The sequence below is a fragment of the Manis javanica genome, chromosome 8 (genome assembly GCF_040802235.1).
Source record: "Manis javanica isolate MJ-LG chromosome 8, MJ_LKY, whole genome shotgun sequence".
Lineage (NCBI taxonomy): Eukaryota > Metazoa > Chordata > Mammalia > Pholidota > Manidae > Manis > Manis javanica.
Genome location: NC_133163.1, coordinates 41,635,465 through 41,654,807, shown reverse-complemented (window position 1 = coordinate 41,654,807; position 19,343 = coordinate 41,635,465). Strand labels below are relative to the sequence as shown.

The window sequence follows — 19,343 nt, the reverse complement described above, 5'->3', positions numbered from 1 at the left end:
TGTAACTGTAAAGAAGCTCTGCTATTGTCTAAGGAAAAGTATTCTAGACCAGAAACTTAGCATACCATCCGAAACCATCCCTAAAAGTAAAGGAACAGTAACACCAACATAACTAAAAAAAAAAAAAGATGTGATTATGTATAGTTCAAACTCTTGCTAGGTCTTTTGTGTGTTTTTCTTGAGGTGTCTTTAAGAAAACATGAAATTCTCATCCTAACCGTTTTTTTTGTAATGCTGAAAGTATTTGATGATAAATATAATGTTCTGGTCATGCAATCTAATTAAACTTTGACAGCCAATCATAATATTGACCTACATATATGCTGTCAACAAGTCTTTAGAGAGTTTCACAATATAATATTTGAACGTTGAAGGTGGAAAACTAAGGATGAAATTGAAACTATTTACTTTTTAACTGTCAAGCGCTCACAGTCATTATGTGTAACTTTTTATGTGCTGTACTTGGTCCCTGAGTAAATACCTAGCCTTTATGTTAGTGTTTTTGTTTCCTTTTTGAGCAGGCCTTATTTAATGAGTAATGGTATTTTAATTCCATTACCTCAATAATTTTCTAGATATATGGATATGCTGTTACTGTATAATTAAAGAGAAATGGGTCGTCTTTGAAAAATTATCAGGCAATATTCCATTAGATTTAATATGGGTTCACAGCTTGGTTTTTTTTCTGTTTATTTGTCTAATATAAAACATGTCTACAAAGCAAACCTAGTTCAATATCATTTTATGATGAACATAAACTATATTACTTTGTATCATGTTTTTGTTTCATAAATGAGTGCTAAGATTACAGTGTATTTTGAGTTGACCATGCCATTTTAATGAGAAAACCAAAGGAATTTGTGCCCCATATGCTCACATTTATAAGCTTATTTATATCTGCTCCTATTCATACCTGTTTCTCCCTATGACCAGAAGATGAGATGTCCATTTCCCTATTTGGGTCAATCCCTACACATGCGTAGAAAGAAAACAAAAACTCAGAAAAAAAATTCATAGTAGAAACGAGAAAAAGGGAAAGATAAATTCCACAACTGAAATCACCAACTGTTAACATTTTGAGGTTTTTTTTTCTGTGCGTGTATATATTTTATGAAATGAGATCATACTGTTTTATAACTAAGTGGTATTAAGGATATTTTTCTGTATCATTGATTTTTTTTCTGGAAAGTTTTAATGGGTTCACAGGATTTTAGTGTATGTATGTATTATTTATTTGTTCACATTCTTGTCATTTGACATTAAGATTTGTGTCCCACTTAATTTTTGGTAATATAAACAACCATGTGATGAACATTCTGGTGTATATGCTAGGTCATTTCCTTTGGATTAATTACTGGGTGTAAAATTATTAGATCAATGGATATACACACTTTTTGAAATGTTGCTAAGTTGCCTCCAGAAATTTTGGCAAATTAATATAAATTATGCATATATGTATTAATATATATTCTCTCCAGCAAGATCATCAGTGGACTGACTTTCTCCCATCTTTACCAATATGGAGGACAAAAATTAAACACACTTTCTCCCACCTTTATCAATATGGCATAAAACACACACAAACAAAATTGTTGCCATTTTGATGGGTTAAAAAGGCATCTCATATTTTATTTTGTATTTATTATTAGTGAAGAAGAAATTTTTTAATGTATATTGCCACTGTATTCATTCTTTTGTGAATTATGTATTTATGTGCTGTGCTTTTTCTTACTGATTCGAGTTTTTTATATTAATTTCCCAGATGCATTCTACTGTATTTTTAGTCTCTGGCTATTTTTAGGAAGTTAAAACCTGTTGTCATTATATAGCCTAGATCAGTTTCTTTTTATGATGTTCTCTTTTCCCTTTTCTGATTTAGCAGAAAACAAAAAAGGTGTGCCTAAGGAAAGTGAAGAGCAATGTTGAATGAACTTAGTACTTAAAAAGTCATAGTGTCTTAGCGCTAGAATAGAATCTTAAAGATGAAGTCTGTGATTACACATGTGAGCAGAAAGCTATTTGCCAGTAGTTGTCAGCAATACAGAGAAGTCTTCTGAGAACACATGAGCTCAGTGACAAAGAATGCTGTGATTAATTCGTTATGTTGTGCTGTGTGTTGGCCATCCTTATGAACTCTGTTTGATTCGTGTGAATCAGATGTTCACATTTAACTGTAGCAACTGAGCTATTACATGCCTTGCTCTGCTAGAAGTGGCAAATTTGGATTTGGGTCTAAATTTCAGGGTCACAGTTGCTTGCTTGTTCATTTACTCATTAACTTGTCTGACTGCTCATTACTCATTCAACAAATCCTCGAGTAGCTTCAAAGTATCTAGGCATTGGTGGTGGTATTGGGAATTAAGTATATAAAAGCATACAGTTCTGCCTTCCTGGATTTCAGTCACATAGCTAGTAAGTGGTACTTGATAAGGAAAAAAAATCAAAAAGTTTATTTAACCTTTCATATGCCAAAGGATTTTTCTGAAGATGTTGCAGTACAAGGGTTGCCTTTGGATAAAATAGAAGAGAGCAACACAAAAAAAGGTAAAAGGAGAGATTTGATTTTTTTGTGTGTGGTAAATATGCATAATATAAAACCTACTATTTTTACTATGTTTAAGTATACAGTTCTGTGGCATTAGGTACTTTGACCTTTTGTAGCCATCACTACTAACCATCTCCAGAACCTTTTCATCTTCTAACTGAAACTCTGTACTAATTAAACACTCAGTCTCCATTACCTGCTCCCTCTAGACCATTCTACCTTACATTTCTATGAATTTCACTATACTTCATATGTATGGAATGATCCAATGTTAGTCTTTTTGTAATTGACTTATTTCACTTAGCAGCTCTTTGTTCATCTATGTTGTCATATATCAGAGTTTCTTTCATAAGAATAGGACTTTAGATTTTTAGACATTGATTTTTTTTGACATTCATTAAACAACCTTATGGGTTTTTTTGTATTTTCATTTTTAATTGGTTTTTCCTTCCAAATTAAACTACTAATGGAATCTCTAAAATCTAGAAGTTTGAAAAATGGTAAAGATCATATTATCATTACCAATGCATAAATTTGGCATTAGATACTTGCTTACAAATTCTGAATTCAAGGATTGAATAGTCCCTGGTAAGAACAACCAAAGTGCCCATCAGTAGATGAATGGATAAAGATGGGTACGTATACACAATGGAATATTATTCAGGCATAAAAAAAAAACCCTGTCATTTGCAACAACCTGGATGGATCTAGAGGGTATTACACTCAGTGAAATGGTTAGGCGGAGAAAGACAAATACCATGTGATTTCACTTATTTGTGGGATATAAAAACAAAACAAAATGAACAAAATAGCAGTAGACTCATAGACACTGAGAAGTGACTGGTGGTTACCATGGATGAGGGGTTGTGAGGATAAGGGGAATAAAAGGGCACAAAAATTCTCAGTCATAATATAAGTTGGCTACAGGGATGATAGTACAGCATGGAGAATACAGCCAATGATTCTGTACATCTTCCTGTGTTGACAGATAGTAACCGTACTAGTGAGGGTGAGAATTTAATAACATGAGTAACTGTTGAACCACTGTGTTGTATACTTGAAACCAATATAAGATTGTATATCAACAATACTTCAATTAAAAGAAAGACTTGTTACCAGTTAAAGTGTAAAGACATTATTTAAAAAAAACATGCATTGAAAAAATTTATTTAATGACATTTTTTAAGTGAACAGTGTTTTTAAATTTTCATTTAACAAGTTTTCTCTTTAGAGTTGGAGCAAATGTCTCCCATTTGGCCCCAGATGTTTTAGATACAATGTTTTTTTGCCTTAGATCTAGGGTTATGGCTAGTATTACTCAGTCACTTAATTTGTTCCTTGTCTATTTTTAATGAGAAATCCTATGCTAAATTCCTACACAGTCTTTTAGTTAAAACAGTTTTTTTGAATAGCTTGTTAATATTTGATATATTTTCAGGAATCTGAAATATATTTTTATGTCTTGATTTTGCAGCAAATGACATCTTTATTTCTCAGTACACTGTAGGAGAGAAAGATGCTCTAAGAGCAGTTTTAAAGCAAAAGTAAGTTTCTTTATAGAAAATAGGTAGGCCATTTCTTTTGTTTCTATATGGGTTTCTAAAATCAGCTTCATTTATACTTTGGACATAGGAAAAACTTTCTTCTCAATGTGTGAAGTATATATTATGTGATAATATGTATAAAGCATTTTCATGGTACTGGGCACATATAAAAAACTCAATAGCTGTCAATTATTATTATAGAACAGGTACTGTTTTAAGCACTTTATATGCATTAACTCACTTAATATTCACAGTAAACCAATGAAATAGATTCTATTCTCCCAATTTTACAGAATCCCCATTTTATAGAGGAGGAAACTGAGACACAGAGAAATTGATCTTTACCAAGGTCATTTAGCAAGTATTCACTGGGCTGGGATTCAGACTCAGGCAGTCAGCTTTTAAAGGCTGCTCTCTTAATCATGTCACTACATTACTTGTAGTAGTAGTCAAGTAGTTCCAAATGTGTAATACTTCTTGTTTACCCGCAGGGGACATTTAGACTTTTGCTGGTCAATATTTGAGAAAGGGACAAGTTTAGCATTTGAGTGGATGGCTACTGCTACATCTAAATGCTTCCTACCAACTTTATCTTAAATATCAGTGAAGTACAAAACCAACCCAGACAATAGCATCGTGATGAACATGAAAGAATACATTGCTATGCTGGAGTCAATTTTTAGTATTTTTATTATTACTGGGATTGGAAACAGATACTTACTCTTAAGCTAAATGTATTCTACTTCTGAGCCAGAGCAACCTGGGAGGCTCCTTAGAACGTAGGAAAAATTCGTACTTACATTTGAACTTTCATTTTATTAAAAAAAAATTTTATATTCTCTTTTAAATTTATTTTTTAATTTTTTTACTGATATATTACTTCTGTAAGCAGAAAATTAGTATTTCTAGTAATGCTATTAAAATAAAAAAGTTTATTTTCCCACCTAAAGTAATCCATGGATACATATTATGCTCTGGGAAACACTGGCCTAACAAAAATATTTTCTCCAAACCAGAAGGGTGTGACCTGAGCCAGCCAGAGTTTCACAACTGGTTGTTTGTCCTTATTATCATTTCTTTCCTCTTCACATTTGGTCAGCCTTCAATTCTCAGTATGTGATATGGTGGTTGGGAGAAGAATTTGGATGGTAAATTGGATCCTTGTAAATTGTAAATATATTTTTGTAAATATATTAAGAAAAAGCAAAGATAAGGATATGAGGGGTGGTGCAGTCCCTCAGATTCCACACTTGAACCAAAAAATTGCAGATTATATCTGACTTATTTGGACAGAAAGTGATTACCACTTCTGTCCAGCTGACCCACAGTAGAAGTGACTGCTTGCAGCCATAATAGGGACTTTATCAATTTGCCTTCAAGTCAAAACTCTCCAAACTGAAATCTCTCAGACCTCTTAGAATTTATGATCTGAGAGAGAGATGATGTTCACAAACAGGTGGACAGTGAGAGGTAATTGTGAACACTACCCCTCTTGCCTATTGACAGGTGCTATCTCCCTATTTCAGGATGAATTAACAGAATTTAAAATAAAAATGGGCCTCTGAGAAGGTAATTGCAATGTAGAGAATAATACTTGAATCAGAACTATAAAAATGACTTTCATGTTGGGTTAAAAGACAGTTTGATTAAGTCTCAAGATACAGATTGTAAGTCAGTGTCACGTGAAATTTATTTTTTGGGGAAATGGTGGATGGAATTTGGCAAAATATTCTAAAATTTACCTGGAAGGATATACAATTAAGAATATATGTACATACCATTAAGAATATATGCATACATAATACACACAGTTGAAAATAGCTACTTTTGGAATAACAAAAACAAAATGATGGGGAATTTACCACATTTGATATTATAATATTCTCTAAAGCTGTAATAATAAAAGGTAGTAAAGGCTGGAGCCTTTGTGGAATGAAGAGTCTGGCTCTACAGAGTGTCTAGAGCAAGGGTAGAATATCCTTACATGTGGTTGGAGAAGTAAGGAGAACTTCTTTAAAGGAGTTTGGGCTTTAAGAGAAATGGCAAATCATTTCTTAAAAGCTTACTCAGATATCAATATTAAAAAAAAATGGACTGGAAGAGGACTGGTCTGCATTCCAGGAAGCCAGTTGGCTACAGATTTTTCAGGGATCTCTTTGAGAGACAGATTATTTTGGTCCTGAATACATTGGGTTCTGGTGTGATGAGGGCAGGAATCATGCTGGGGTGGAGAGGAGTAGACAGATTTGGAATATGATTTGGGAGATGGAATTGGCAGGAACTGATGATTAGATGTGAGTGAGGAAGGAGCTACGGATGAATTTCAGATTTTTGGCATGGTCAGTAGTAGCATTTGAGATAAAGAATCCTTGGGAGAATAAATTTCATTTTGGACAAGGATGTGGGTTTTAAAGTATTCATGAGATATCCAGGTAAAAAATGTCCAATAGGAAATTGAATATAAAGGTCAGATTCACAAACGGGTGTCAAAGCTAGAAATTCAGATGTAGAAGTTATCAGTTTGTACTTGGTAGTCTAAGTTCAGAAGTGGTTGAAGTGACTGAGTGAGGGTGTAAGAATGAAAAGATGACATAGGGTAGAACTCTGAGAAAACCAACTTCTGAGAGATATGCAGAGAAGAGAGGCTAGCTTCTAAGTGCTACATGGGAAGTTAATCCAGAGATGTAAGAGAGTATGGTGTTAACAAGGCCAAGGGGAATGTCGTTCTAAGTTTGATATGCTTCCCAGAGGTGAAGAAACCTAAGGACTGGAAAGCATCCATTGATTGAGCATGAAGAATTATTAGTGGCCTTGTTGACAGCATTTTCATCTTAGTACTGGGAAAGATGCCAGATTCAGAGAATTTAGGAATAAAGGAAGTTCTAAAAAAAAAGGACCAGAGAAAATAATTTCTTCTGAATAGGCCAGTGGTATGCATTTTTCCAGTTCTTTACACTTTAGAAGCTGTTTATATTTGCTACATTGAGCCTTTATTAATTTGATAATTGGAAAAAACAGAATTTAAAAACCTATAAAGAAGTTGACATCTAGATTATAGTGTTCTCTCTCTTGCTGGTCAATTTAATGTATTAATGTGTGAGAGCTCATAAAAGGTAAGTCACATTTAGACTTCAGACAGGAATACTAAAAGATGGAATATCTTTATTTTATTTTCTTAGTGTACCACTCAGTTAAATATATATTGAGGACCTACTATGTGCTTAGTTCTTTCTTTGATGCTGTGTGGTATAAAAGTCGTCCCCTTCCTCCGTCACCATTCCCCTCCCCAGGTTGCTTAGAACTTGGTTGGGGAGAGAAAATGTACGTATGTGGAGAAATGAATGATTACAACTGTGATAGGAAACAGCACTGCATCCACTGTACTTTTAAACTGTTCAATACAGACATTTAAACCAGAGTGGCTGATTATCAAGCCTCAATTGTGTGGCATAGCCAGTAAATGCAAAGGAATTAATGAAGGAAGCAATCAAGAAGTGTTATAGGACAAGCTTATTGAAAAAGATAAGGCTTGCCCTGGATCTCAAAGGAGGAGAAGGATATAGTAAATCGGGTGGAAGAAGGTTGAGAGAACACAGTGAGAAGAAACATGGAGTCAGCTATGGGAGTGGTGTGGTGTAGTCAGTGAGTAACCCCAGAGGAAGGTTGTTTGGCCAAGAAATGGGGTATGTATAGGAAGCTAGGGCAGAGCCAGAGGATGGACTGTCTGGAAGGCCAGACAGAAGAAAGTAGCCTATTTAATTGTCTGTAAAGAGCAATTTTAGATTTTTAAATGGTGGAGAAATATATGTGTGGAATTTTTAAGCACGTAAAAACTGAAAGAATGAAATCATTGGCAAGAGAAATTTCTTCCTGTAGAGGGAGAATTATGAAGGAAGAAGTGTTCTGAGAGAGAAAACAAGGTGTGTGGAAACCAGACCCTAACCTAACTCTGCCACTTACTAGTTCTGTGACTTTGATCAGGTAAATCCTGTGACCTCAGCTTCTTCATCTGTAAAATTAGGAAATTAGATGGCCTATTGGGTTCCCCCTGCCTCTATAATTCTATGACACTAATCCTGCAGTTAATGATGAAATAATTGACAAAACTTGATGACTTACTTGGGTATGAGAAGAGAAGTACAGGATAGAGAAGTCAAGATAACTTCAAAATTTTGAGGCAGAGAAAAATGATGCTCATAGTAGAAATGAGGATGTACCATAGAGGAGTAAGTTTAAGAGCTGCTCTTTGCTCTCTTTAAAAATCAAGGAGGGATATCCAGCAGCTGGAGATGGAGCACTTTCCTGCCGATTTTACTTAGACTTATCTAGGGACTCCTAAGTTTTGTCAGTGCTTCCTTTCATTGTTTTCCTTTAGGCCAAATGTAAAAGAAAATTGATCAGTCTTTTTTTTTTCTCCCTCTTTTTTAGTGTTTAATTAAATGCCTTATTGCAAATATGTATTCTATTTGCTAGACTTACATTCAGGCTGCTTAATAGTGTATTTTGTGCCCATTTTAAATAACTGTGTGACATTTATTAGTTAAATCTAAGTGAGCTAGAATTTAAAAAATTCTTTTAGCAGTTTTTAACAATCTCTCTTGGATTGTCTTCGGAGTAAAACTTGGTACCTGAGTTCTTAGAGCTTTTTCTGCATGTTTTAAATTTGTACCTTTCAATCACATATCTTTGTGATTGTGCCCATGACCTTTTCTATGTATCTTATTTCTGAAATATCTGCCTTCAGGAATTAGTTTATCTTATTTCTTTTGTGTTTAGTGACCTGAGCTTTTATTGATTTCATTAGCCACAAGACTAATAAGATGCTGATAGAGAAAACTAGGTGATTTAATTTTTTTAAAAATCAAGAAAACCCACCTTCAGTAGATTACTACTTGAATCTTGAAATGGTATTTCTTGATATGGTTCAGTGTGGTTTCCCTTTTTATCTGCAGAGCTCAAAGTATGCCTGTTCTTAAGGAAGTAAAGGTACAGCTTTTGGAAGATACAGGCGTGGAAAAGGCCACTGTTCCTCAGGAGGCTAGAACGCCACCCAGTGGAATCGATTCGGCTACAACTGTGGCTGCGGCAACTGCTGCTGCCATTGCGACAGCAGCTCCACTGATAAAAGTATACTTTTCTCCCAGGATACTTATGACTACTTTGTAAAATGTAGAAATATTTATTAGGAACTGATTCTATAAATGGTTGTGTCCAGCTGTAGGGTTCTAATTGCTCTCAGTTTGAAAGAATTTTCCTGTTTGTGATTGTGTGTTACCTCTCAAGAGTTGTGTGACTTACCCCTTTGCTTCTGCAGTAATGCTAGAGAACCCAGGGCTTGGCCAGTTCTAGCACTGACAGTATCTCATCTTGGGAACCCCTCAGTCCTAGGCAACCCCAGGGCGATTGATTATCCTTACTTTAGAGCTGGAAGAGAATGGGGAGATCATCTTTGCCAATCCCCTTGGTTTGTAAATGGGAAACTGAGAAACATGTCGGAGTAGGCACAACTTCGTTTTAATTTACTTTTTTTCTAATTAATGTACCACTTTAAAACTTTAAAAAATTCAGTTAAAGTAGGACATTCAGAAGAATATACAACAATAAGTTTATTATAGCTCAGCATACTATCACAAAGTGAAACTAGCATGTTGTAATTTTAGACTTCTCAATGGAGCTTGTCTTGAGTTTTTCATGTAGTTCAAGATAGTATTTTTATTGGAATGATTATGGGCATATAAAGTAAAGTTTTAGTGAGTACTACATGCACAACTAAAATTGAGTGTGCAACATGTTATCTAGGGAGAAGCTAGGAATGGAGTAGGCACAAGCTCCCAGAGCTACTAGGGGGTAGAGCTGAGACTAGAATCCAGGCTCTGGACCTACCTCAGCCTGAGATTAGTGAAGTGTCAAAAGCTACTTTCTTTTGCTATTTCCGTTTTTCAAATTTCTATTTAAGTATTGTATTTCTGGCATTTTAAAAATTCTGTGTGGCAATTTTTTTTTTATGAGAGTAAAGGTCTACTTAAGGATAGCTATCTTCTACCTTTTATTTCTGCAGTTCAAAAATAGAGCATAAAATCACCAGAGATTTAGAAGATAAAAATCTTGTTTGGTTATTTCTCAATACCAATCTAGTTAAATAACTTTTCTAGTAATTGAGCATATTTTTTATATATTTGATATTTTTATTGTTTAGGTGCAGAGTGATTTGGAAGCAAAAGTCAACTCTGTTACAGAATTACTCAATAAGTTACAGGAGACTGACAAACATTTACAATGTGTTAAAGAGCAGCAAACAAGCATTCAGAATAAACATGAGAAACAACATTGTCATGATCATGAAAAGCAAATGAATGTGTTTATGGAGCAGCATATTAGGCATCTTGAAAAATTACAACAGCAGCAAATAGATATTCAGGTATCTATAGTAAAGTGGGCACACATTTCTTATTATTGTATCTAAGCCAACACTAATTGATTATTTTAATAGCTCACTAGATTGTGACAGCTTTAGTCTTTCAATAATGATTTGTATGTTCATCACTCTTACCCTCTATGTGGGGAACTGCACATTCTAGCTCAAATGTCATTAGTTCTGTCAGACTTCTCTTTGTAGTTAGCTTTTCTTCCTTCTGTGGTATGTCTGTTCATACCATCTTTAAGGTGCTTATATCTCATTGCAGTTATTTGTTAATATCTATGGTCGTTAGAAGGAATGTGCATCAGAGTCACTTGGAGAGCTTTGTAAAAATACTCAGTCCTGTACCTCTTGAGATTCTGAAACAGCAGGTCTGAGAAGGAGTGTGAGACTCAAAAGTGCTGTAATGATTCTGATGCACACCCTTGGATGAGAACCATCTGGTATACATATAGCTTCTGCACTTACTTAATTAAAAGAATGAAAAAATTGAGGCGGAGCCAGGATGGCGGCGTGAGTAGAGCAGTGGAAATCTCCTCCCAAAAACACATAGAGCTATGAAAATATAACAAAGAAAAATCTTCCTAAAATAGAGACCACAGGACACAGGACAACATCCAGACCACATCCACACCTGCAAGAACCCAGCACCTTGCGAAGGGGGTAAGATACAAGCCCCGGCCCGGCGGGACCCGAGCGCCTCTCCCCCCGGCTCCCGGCGGGTGGAAAGAAACCGGAGCAGTTTTTTTTTGGCGAGTGCTTTTTGGAAGCCTTAAAGGGACGGGCCCCCGTTGCTAGGGAGGCAGGGTGGCGGGACCGATGAGCAGGTGCCTGGGACCGGCGCCTGAGGACAAAGAATATCCCGCGTTTCTCCCTGCGGGATCAGCGGGTGGGTGCCTGAGACCGGCACCTGAAGACGGAGGAAATCGCGCGTTTTTCCCCTTTTTTTTTTCTCTTTTTGGCGAACGCTTTTTGGAAGCCTTAAAGGGACAGGGACCCCGGTGCTAGGGAGGCAGGGCGGCGGGACTGGTGAGCGGGTGCCTGGGACCGGCGCCTGAGGATAAAGAATATCCCACGTTTTTCCCTGCGGGACCGGTGGACAGGTGCCTGAGACCGGCACTTGAGGACAGAGGAAATCGCGCATTTTTCCCCTTTTTTTTCCCCTCTTTTTTGCGAGTGCTTTTTGGAAGCCTAAAAGGGACAGGGACCCCGGTGCTAGGGAGGCAGGGCGGCGGGACTGGTGAGCGGGTGCCTGGGACCGGCACCTGAGGACAAAGAATATCCCGCGTTTTTCCCTGTGGGACCAGTGGGTGGGTGCCTCAGACCGGCACCTGAGGACGGAGGAAATCGCGCATTTTTCCCCATTTTTTTCTCTCTTTTTGGCGAGTGCTTTTTGGAAGTCTTAAAGGGACAGGGACCCCGGTGCTAGGGAGGCAGGGCGGCGGGACTGGTGAGCGGGTGCCTGGGACCAGCGCCTGAGGACAAAGAATATCGAGTATTCTTTCCCTGCGGGACCGGTTGGTGGGTGCTTTTTGGAAGCCTTGAAAGGACAGGGACCCTGGTGCTAGGGAGACAGGGCAGCAGGACCAGTGAGCGGGTGTCTGGGACCGGCACCTGAGGACAAAAAAAAAAAATCGCGTGTTTTTTCCTTTTTTTTTCTTTCTGTTCCCTCTCTCATTGATGCTGTTGTTGTTTTGGTTTGGAGATTGCTTTTTGGAAGTCTTAAAGGGGCAGGACAGGTCACTTAGACCAGAGGCAGGGAATCTGGGGATCTCTGGGCACTCTAACCCCCTGGGCAGCAGGGAGCACAGAGGCCCCTTACGGAGATAAATAGCCTCCCGGCCGCTCCCCCTCCAATGGGGCTCCACCATTTTGGAGGAACAGCCCCACCCAGGCCAAGCCCACAGCAACAGCGGAGATAAACCCCATAGCAACTGGGCAGGAAGCAGAAGCCCTGTCTGCGCACAGCTGCCCAGCACAAGCCACTAGAGGTCGCTATTCTCCCAGGAGAAGGCCACAAACCAACAAGAAGGGAAGCTCTTCCAGCGGTCACTTGTACCAGCTCTGCAAACTATCTCTATCACTATGAAAAGGCAAAACTACAGGCAGACAAAGATCACAGAGACAACACCTGAGAGGGAGACAGACCTAACTAGTCCTCCTGAAAAAGAATTCAAAATAAAAATCATGAACATGCTGACAGAGATGCAGAGAAAAATGCAAGAGCAATGGGATGAGATGCAGAGAAAAATGCAAGAGCAGTGGGATGAAGTCCGGAAGGAGACCACAGATGTCAGGAAGGAGATCACAGAAGTGAAACAATCCCTGGAAGGATTTATAAGCAGAATGGATAAGATGCAAGAGGCCATTGAAGGAAGAGAAGCCAGAGAACAGGAACGTATAGAAGCTGACATAGAGAGAGATAAAAGGATCTCCAGGAATGAAACAACACTAAGAAAAATATGTGACCAAGCCAAAAGGAATAATATTCGTATTATAGGGATACCAGAAGAAGAAGAAAGAAGAAAAGGCATAGAAAGTCTCTTTGAAGAAATAATTGCTGAAAACTTCCCCAAACTGGGGGAGGAAATAATCGAACAGACCATGGAATTACACAGAACTCCCAACAGAAAGGATCCAAGGAGGACAACACCAAGACACATAGTAATTAAAATGGCAAGGATCAAGGACAAGAAAAGAGTTTTAAAGGCAGCTACAGAGAAAAAGGTCACCTATAAAGGAAAACCCATCAGGCTAACATCAGACTTCTCGACAGAAACCCTACTGGCCAGAAGAGAATGGCATGATATACTTAATGCAAAGAAACAGAAGGGCCTTGAACCAAGGATACTGTATCCAGCATGACTATCATTTAAATATGACGGCGGGATTAAACAATTCCCAGACAAGCAAAAGCTGAGGGAATTTGCTTCCCACAAAACACCTCTACAGGGCATCCTACAGGGACTGCTCTAGATGGGAGCACCCCTAAAAAGAGCACAGAACAAAACACACAACATATGAAGAATGGAGGAGGAGGAATAAGAAGGGAGAGAAGAAAAGAATCTCCAGACAGTGTATATAACAGCTCAGTAAGCGAGCTAAGTTAGGCAGGAAGATACTAAAGAAGCTAACCTTGAACCTTTGGTAACCACGAATCTAAAGCCTGCAATGGCAATAAGTACATATCTCTCAATAGTCACCCTAAATGTAAATGGACTTAATGCACCAATCAAAAGACATAGAGTAATAGAATGGATAAAAAAGCAAGACCCATCTATATGCTGCTTACAAGAAACTCACCTTAAACCCAAAGATAAGCATAGACTAAAAGTCAAGGGATGGAAAAACATATTTCAGGCAAACAACAGTGAGAAGAAAGCAGGGGTTGCAGTACTAATATCAGACAAAATAGACTTCAAAACAAAGAAAGTAACAAGAGATAAAGAAGGATACTACATAATGATAAAGGGCTCAGTCCAACAAGAGGATATAACCATTCTAAATATGTATGCACCCAATACAGGAGCACCAGCATATGTGAAGCAAATACTAACAGAACTAAAGAGGGAAATAGACTGCAATGCATTCATTGTAGGAGACTTCAACACACCACTCACCCCAAAGGATAGATCCACTGGGCAGAAAATAAGTAAAGACACACAGGCACTGAACAACACACTAGAACAGATGGACCTAATAGACATCTATAGAACTCTACATCCAAAAGCAACAGGATATACATTCTTCTCAAGTGCACATGGAACATTCTCCAGAATAGACCACATACTAGCTCACAAAAAGAGCCTCAGTAAATTCCAAAATATTGAAATTCTACCAACCAATTTTTCAGACCACAAAGGTATGAAAGTAGAAATAAATTCTACAAAGAAAACAAAAAGGCTCACAAACACATGGAGGCTTAACAACATGCTACTAAATAATCAATGGATCAATGAACAAATCAAAATAGAGATCAGGGAATATATAGAAACAAATGACAACAACAACACTAAGCCCCAACTTCTGTGGGATGCAGCGAAAGCAGTCTTAAGAGGAAAGTATATAGCAATCCAGGCACACTTGAAGAAGGAAGAACAATCCCAAATGAATAGTCTAAGATCACAATTATTAAAACTGGAAAAAGAAGAACAAATGAGGCCTAAAGTCAGCAGAAGGAAGGACATAATAAAGATGAGAGAAGAAATAAACAAAATTGAGAAGAATAAAACAATAGCAAAAATCAACGAAACCAAGAGCTGGTTCTTCGAGAAAATAAACAAAATAGATAAGCCTCTAGTCCAACTTATTAAGAGAAAAAGAGAGTCAACACAAATCAACATAATCAGAAATGAGAATGGAAAAATCACGACAGACTCCACAGAAATACAAAGAATTATTAAAGACTACTATGAAAACCTATATGCCAACAAGCTGGAAAACCTAGAAGAAATGGACAACTTCCTAGAAAAATACAACCTCCCAAGACTGACCAAGGAAGAAACACAAAAGTTAAACACACCAATTACGAGCAAAGAAATTGAAACAGTAATCAAAAAACTACCCAAGAACAAAACGCCGGGGCCGGACAGATTTACCTCGGAATTTTATCAGACACACAGAGAAGACATAATCCCCATTCTCCTTAAAGTGTTCCACAAAATAGAAGAAGAGGGACTACTCCCAAACTCATTCTATGAGGCCAACATCACCCTAATACCAAAACCAGGCAAAGACCCCACCAAAAAAGAAAATTACAGACCAATATCCCTGATGAATGTAGATGCAAAAATACTCAATAAAATATTAGCAAACAGAATTCAACAGTATATCAAAAGGATCATACACCATGACCAAGTGGGGTTCATCCCAGGGATGCAAGGATGGTACAACATTCGAAAATCCATCAACATCATCCACCACATCAACAAAAAGAAAGACAAAAACCACATGATCATCTCCATAGATGCTGAAAAAGCATTTGACAAAATTCAACATCCATTCATGATAAAAAACTCTCAGCAAAATGGGAATAGAGGGCAAGTACCTCAACATAATAAAGGCCATATATGATAAACCCACAGCCAGCATTATACTGAACAGCGAGAAGCTGAAAGCATTTCCTCTGAGATCGGGAACCAGACAGGGATGCCCACTCTCCCCACTGTTATTTAATATAGTACTGGAGGTCCTAGCCACGGCAATCAGACAAAACAAAGAAATACAAGCAATCCAGATTGGTAAAGAAGAAGTTAAACTGTCACTATTTGCAGATGATATGATACTGTACATAAAAAACCCTAAAGACTCCACTCCAAAACTAGTAGAACTGATATCGGAATACAGCAAAGTTGCAGGATACAAAATTAACACACAGAAATCTGTAGCTTTCCTATACACTAACAACGAATCAATAGAAAGAGAAATCAGGAAAACAATTCCATTCACCATTGCATCAAAAAGAATAAAATACCTAGGAATAAACCTAACCAAAGAAGTGAAAGACTTATACTCTGAAAACTACAAGTCACTCTTAAGAGAAATTAAAGGGGACACTAATAAATGGAAACTCATCCCATGCTCATGGCTAGGAAGAATTAATATCGTCAAAATGGCCATCCTGCCCAAAGTAATATACAGATTTGATGCAATCCCTCTCAAATTACCAGCAACATTCTTCAATGAATTGGAACAAATAATTCAAAAATTCATATGGAAACACCAAAGACCCCAAATAGCCAAAGCAATCCTGAAAAAGAAGAATAAAGCAGGGGGGATCTCACTCCCCAACTTCAAGCTCTACTACAAAGCCATAGTAATCAAGACAATTTGGTACTGGCACAAGAACAGAGCCACAGACCAGTGGAACAGATTAGAGACCCCAGAAATTAACCCAAACATATATGGTCAATTAATATTTGATAAAGGAGCCATGGACATACAATGGCAAAATGACAGTCTCTTCAACAGATGGTGCTGGCAAAACTGGACAGCTACATGTAGGAGAACGAAACGGGACCATTGTCTAACCCCATATACAAAGGTAAACTCAAAATGGATCAAAGACCTGAATGTAAGTCATGAAACCATTAAACTCTTGGAAAAAAACATAGGCAAAAACCTCTTAGACATAAACATGAGTGACCTCTTCTTGAACATATCTCCCCGGGCAAGGAAAACAACAGCAAAAATGAGCAAGTGGGACTACATTAAGCTGAAAAGCTTCTGTACAGCGAAAGACACCATCAATAGAACAGAAAGGAACCCTACAGTATGGGAGAATATATTTGAAAATGACAGATCCGATAAAGGCTTGACGTCCAGAATATATAAAGAGCTCACATGCCTCAACAAACAAAAAGCAAATAACCCAATTAAAAAATGGGCAGAGGAACTGAACAGGCGGTTCTCCAAAAAAGAAATACAGATGGCCAAGAGACACATGAAAAGATGCTCCACATCGCTAATTATCAGAGAAATGCAAATTAAAACTACAATGAGGTATCACCTCACACCAGTAAGGATAGCTGCCATCCAAAAGACAAACAACAACAAATGTTGGTGAGGCTGTGGAGAAAGGGGAACCCTCCTACACTGCTGGTGGGAATGTAAATTAATTCAACCATTGTGGAAAGCAGTATGGAGGTTCATCAAAATGCTCAAAACAGACCTACCATTTGACCCAGGAATTCCACTCCTAGGAATTTACCCTAAGAACGCAGCAATCAAGTTTGAGAAAGACAGATGCACCCCTATGTTTATCGCAGCTCTATTTACCATAGCCAAGAATTGGAAGCAACCTAAATGTCCATCGGTAGATGAATGGATAAAGAAGATGGGGTACATATACACAATGGAATACTACTCAGCCATAAGAAGTGGAAAAATCTAACCATTTGCAGCAACATTGATGGAGCTGGAGAGTATTATGCTCAGTGAAATAAGCCAAGCGGAGAAAGAGAAATACCAAATGATTTCACTCATCTGAGGAGTATCGGAACAAAGGAAAAACTGAAGGAACAAAACAGCAGCGGAATTACAGAACCCAAAAATGGACTAACAGGTACCAAAGGGAAAGGAACTGGGGAAGATGGGTGGGCAGGGAGGGATAGGGGGGGAAGAAGAAGCGGGGGTATTAAGATTAGCATGCATGGGGGGGAGGGAGAAAGGGGAGGGTGGGCTGCACAACACAGAGAGAACAAGTAGTGACTCTACAACATTTTGCTAAGCTGATGGACAGTAACCGTAATGTGGTTGTTAGGGGGGACCTGATATAGGGGAGAGCATAGTAAACATAGTATTCTTCATGTAAGTGTAGATTAAAAATTAAAAAAAAAAAAAAAGAAAGAAAGAAAGAAAGAAAAGGGGGATTACTCCTTGACAGGATAAAACTATTGGTAAATCAAAGATTAATGCATGCTTTAAATATCCTTAATGTTGATCACTTAAAGGGTGTCAGATGATCAGGTATGGAGGTACTCTTTTCTGATAATATTCCTTTCTCTTAATTAAAAAAAAAAAAAAAAAGCAGTTACTGTGTGCTGACCTCCAATGAGTTCTGCACAGTGGTATAGCGGGCATGTCAAAGTGTGGGCAAAGGGTCTGTTTGTTTCTATGCAGAAGATCAAGGCCTAGCTTGGATACCCAGAAAATGAACTAAGATACGATATGAGGAGGAGCTTCCGGCATCAGCACTCTCTGGAGGACTTGTGCTGGGGGATGATCATCAAAAAGCCTCCACAGGTATCCGGACGATGCTTCGGTTGGGGCTGCATCCAGCCCACCGTCTCCTGGACTTGCCATAGGAATAAGGAGGGAGATGTCTAGGCTGGCATGTGCATACAGTGAGACAACGAATTTGACTGGATCTGTACTGTTGGAACTCAACCAAGAGTTGGGAGGGGTGCAAGTTGTAGCACTCCAAAATCTCATGACTATAGACTATCTATGGTTAAAAGAACATATGGGATGTGAACAGATCCCAGAAATGGGCTGCTTTAATTTGTCTGATGGTTCAAGTACAGTTGGACAATATCCATCATATCATAGATAAATTTTCACAAAAGCCTAGGGTGCCTAAATGGTTTTCTTGGCTTCACTGGAGATGGATGGTAATTATAGATTTGCTTTGTTTATGTCACCGTATTCCTATTATGTTAATATGTGTGTGCAAATTAGTTAGTAGTTTAAAACCTATACATACTTAAGGTACTATACAAGAAGATATGTCAAAGAAAGAATCAATCCTCCCATGTTTCCTTCATATGCTACATCTATAGCTTTTCTTATTCCTTCCTAATTACAACCCTTAAATAGAATTCGTGCCTCATATCGAATTTACTGAGTATCATAATTCCTCCAGGTGGTAAAGATACCTCGAGACAAGTGCTGGGCATAGAAGCCACAGGGCATAAATCTGCAAAGAAGTAAAAAGCTAACCTTTTCAAACAATATGGCTTCTCTCTCACTTACCAACTTTACATTTCCCTGTATGGCCCCGGAAGATGACTGGTTAGCCAGAGACGGGTAAGATTCCTCAAGGGAGGAACAACCTATGACAGGCACAGTCGCAGGGGGGCCATCAGGTGAAAATTTGGGGATCAACAGAGGTGAGGCTCAGAACCTCACCCCCCCTGCTTTGAGAGAAATCTTCTGCATCCGTGGATGTCTTGCTGCCCTTGTCTAGCCTGGATTAATACTTAGTCCATAGGCACACACCTGATCATCTGATCATCTACATTTGCCCTCTTACAGCACTAAACTATGTTTTCTACCTTTATCTTGCATCTACCTACCACTTCAGCATTTTATTAAAAATAAAAATAATAATAATAAT

General features: G+C 38.0%; 1 protein-coding gene across 10 annotated transcripts in view; it reads left to right on the top strand.

The window, feature by feature from the left end:
* Positions 1-19,343, top strand: part of KIAA0586 (KIAA0586 ortholog) — a 143,354-nt gene that overhangs the window by 1,751 nt on the left and 122,260 nt on the right. For 4 of the 10 annotated variants that reach the window (XM_073242323.1, XM_073242325.1, XM_073242321.1 and 1 more), the window contains exons 4-7: positions 2,475-2,544; positions 4,020-4,089; positions 9,042-9,216; positions 10,286-10,507. The exons of 1 other annotated variant lie outside the window; for it this stretch is intronic. In XM_073242323.1, coding sequence (XP_073098424.1) covers positions 2,475-2,544; positions 4,020-4,089; positions 9,042-9,216; positions 10,286-10,507 — 537 coding nt within the window. Of the gene's footprint in view, positions 1-2,474; positions 2,545-4,019; positions 4,090-9,041; positions 9,217-10,285; positions 10,508-17,820; positions 18,251-19,343 lie in introns of those variants that run through there. 5 more of the 10 variants (XM_073242324.1, XM_073242326.1, XM_073242327.1 and 2 more) reach the window with 5 other exon arrangements.